The 2,470-nt window shown below is 35.5% G+C and overlaps 1 protein-coding gene across 3 annotated transcripts in view; it reads right to left on the minus strand.

Moving 5' to 3' along the window:
• The window catches only part of pla2g3 (phospholipase A2 group III), a 22,061-nt gene that overhangs the window by 14,216 nt on the left and 5,375 nt on the right, over positions 1-2,470 (minus strand). For all 3 annotated transcript variants that reach the window (XM_015032480.1, XM_015032478.1, XM_015032479.1), the window contains 2 exons: positions 287-419; positions 40-174 (listed from right to left, as the gene is read on the minus strand). In XM_015032480.1, the coding sequence (XP_014887966.1) occupies positions 40-174; positions 287-419 (268 nt within the window). The remainder of the gene's footprint in view (positions 1-39; positions 175-286; positions 420-2,470) is intronic.

Genomic DNA, 2,470 nt, shown 5'->3' on the forward strand with positions numbered 1-2,470 from the left:
TACATGTTGCCCGACGTTTGGAATCAAAACGAGACTCACATTCCGAACCAGTTCCTCTCGGCGCACTGGAGTCGGTGAGAAAAGGTGAAGCAGTGCATCTTCAGCAGGTTGAAGAAGGTGTAGCCCACCACGTCAGCTATGCTGTCATTCGCCTCCATCAGGCAGCTGCGAAACCTGGAGCGCAGAGAGCGTAGTGGGGGAAGGGGGACCGTGAGCAAAATCACAGATAGCGGCGATTTTGTCCGCTGGGGACGGAGCAGGCTTGGTTTGGGAGGCGGCGAGTTACTTGTCATCGCAGTCACAGTGGGACATGGTAAAGATGTTGCTGTTGAAGACGCCGAAGTCGGACTGGAAGGACAGGATGGTGTGTTTGCACTGGTCATGCTCCCTGCAGCAGCTGTCTGTGTCTGAAAACACACCTGCAAGAGGGGAGAGTGTGGAACAGGAGTTTTACTCAGAAGAAGTGGTTATGAGTTTTCATAAAGCACCTTTTATTGATGCGCAATTAACATCATAATCTTTTTTTTTTTAATGGATTATTTTGCACATGTTGCCTTGGAAACCCACATGGAGAAAAACAAATATGAATACAAGAATGTTATGGGCAGGTGAGACAACAGACGTTGGTAGGATGAGTCTTTCAAAACCTAAGACGACTTGACTGACTGTAAAGCATGGTGGTGGAGGCATCATGCCGTTTTGCAAAAATGTTGAAAAACTATCAAATTTTTTCAACACAAATCAGCAGCTAAATGGTTATTATTCAACAGGACAGTAGATACATCAAAACTTTTTCAGAAGTATTTTTTGTCATAGGTAAAATAGACTCGGGATTTACTCTACTGAAACTATGTGGCGTCATTAAGATATTTATCTTAATTTGTGTTTTATGGCTTTAGAAGAAGCCATAAAACTATAAACATTAAAAAATAGACAAAATGTAATGTTTTGTTGGTTGTTTCATAATTTCTTGTTACTGCGTGATGATTTTATCACGTAAAAACTTTGACCTACCATGTCGCTGAAATGGTTGCTATAAACTTGACTTATAATTTTGATTCTATGTGGATTAGAGAAAATTCTCAATAAATTAAAACTTGTGCAGCAAAATTCTGCTTTTGAAAATCAAAGTGGCATTATACAATCATTTAAACTTGGATTAGAAGGCCTAAAAAAAATAAAGATTACATTAATGTCCACGATATATACCTGGATCATAATAACATCAGAGCCCTGCAACTTTGGATTCCATCTGATTTTTCTCTTTTGTTGCTACTTTCCTAGCCATTTTTAAACCCAAAAGGTTTTTGACTTTGTCCTCAAACCTTACAGAAAGTTTCTCAAATACGCCAATAGAGACCAGCAGGTCTGGTACCAATAACTACCCCACATTAAATCCCCATTCTTCCTTCCTCTGATGTGCCATTGAACTTCAGCAGGTCGTTTTTATCTAGAAGCCCAGATGTCTAGTTGTCTATATAAATACACTGAATTGCCATCATTTTACAGGCCGATTAGCTGTTTGATAAGATAAACGGTTATATCTGATAAAGTGGCCAGTGAGAGTATAACAAATCATAACTGCATTTATCAAATGGGACATAATAAGGCTGATAAAACTTTGTGATATAACTTAAAGTTTTATCACTATACTTTGCGGTAATATTGTGAAAGCAATAAAAGTGATGATAAAAACTGTTTATAGTTACTTTTTAAGTGGCTGTGGCGCAGCAACCATAGCAATTTCTAATACTTAAGACGCCATCACATAAAAAGTTTAGGTAACACTTTATTTGAAGGGGGGTGAATAAGACTGACATGACACTGTCATAAACATGACATAACACCTGTCATGAACATGAATAAGCCTTCATGAATATTTATAACTGTTGTCATAAAGCGTCATTCGGTAAATTATGACACTTTTAATACAAAGTTGACATTATTCAAAATGTCTTTGTTATGACAACTTGACATTAACCAGGAAATTATTACTGTTTAAACTTTACCTTTAATAACATAAAGTTACCTAATTTTTAAAGTGCAATCAATAATACTTTTATAACAAATTTATATCAGTAACGATTTCTTGGTTAATGTCAAATTGTCATAACAAAGACATTTTGAATAATGTCAACTTTGTATTAAAAGTGTCATAATTTTCCGGATGACGCTTTATGACAACAGTCATAAACATTCATGAAGACTTATTCATGTTCATGACAGGTGTTATGTCATGTTTATGACAGTGTCATGTCAGTCTTATTCAACCCCCTTCAAATAAAGTGTTACCAAAGTTTGAAACTGCATTTAGAAATATTTTCTAATTTATTGATATGTTATGATACACTCATTGAACAAACAGTGGAGAAAATACTAAAACTAACAATCCAGACATTATGGATGTTTTTTTTTTTTTTTTTTTTTTTTTTTAACAATTACAATGGAAAATAAAAAGTAAAAAATTTTG

Source organism: Poecilia latipinna, unplaced genomic scaffold (genome assembly GCF_001443285.1).
Source record: "Poecilia latipinna isolate Pla-1442-1.1 unplaced genomic scaffold, P_latipinna-1.0 Scaffold242, whole genome shotgun sequence".
In the NCBI taxonomy this organism is placed as follows: domain Eukaryota; kingdom Metazoa; phylum Chordata; class Actinopteri; order Cyprinodontiformes; family Poeciliidae; genus Poecilia; species Poecilia latipinna.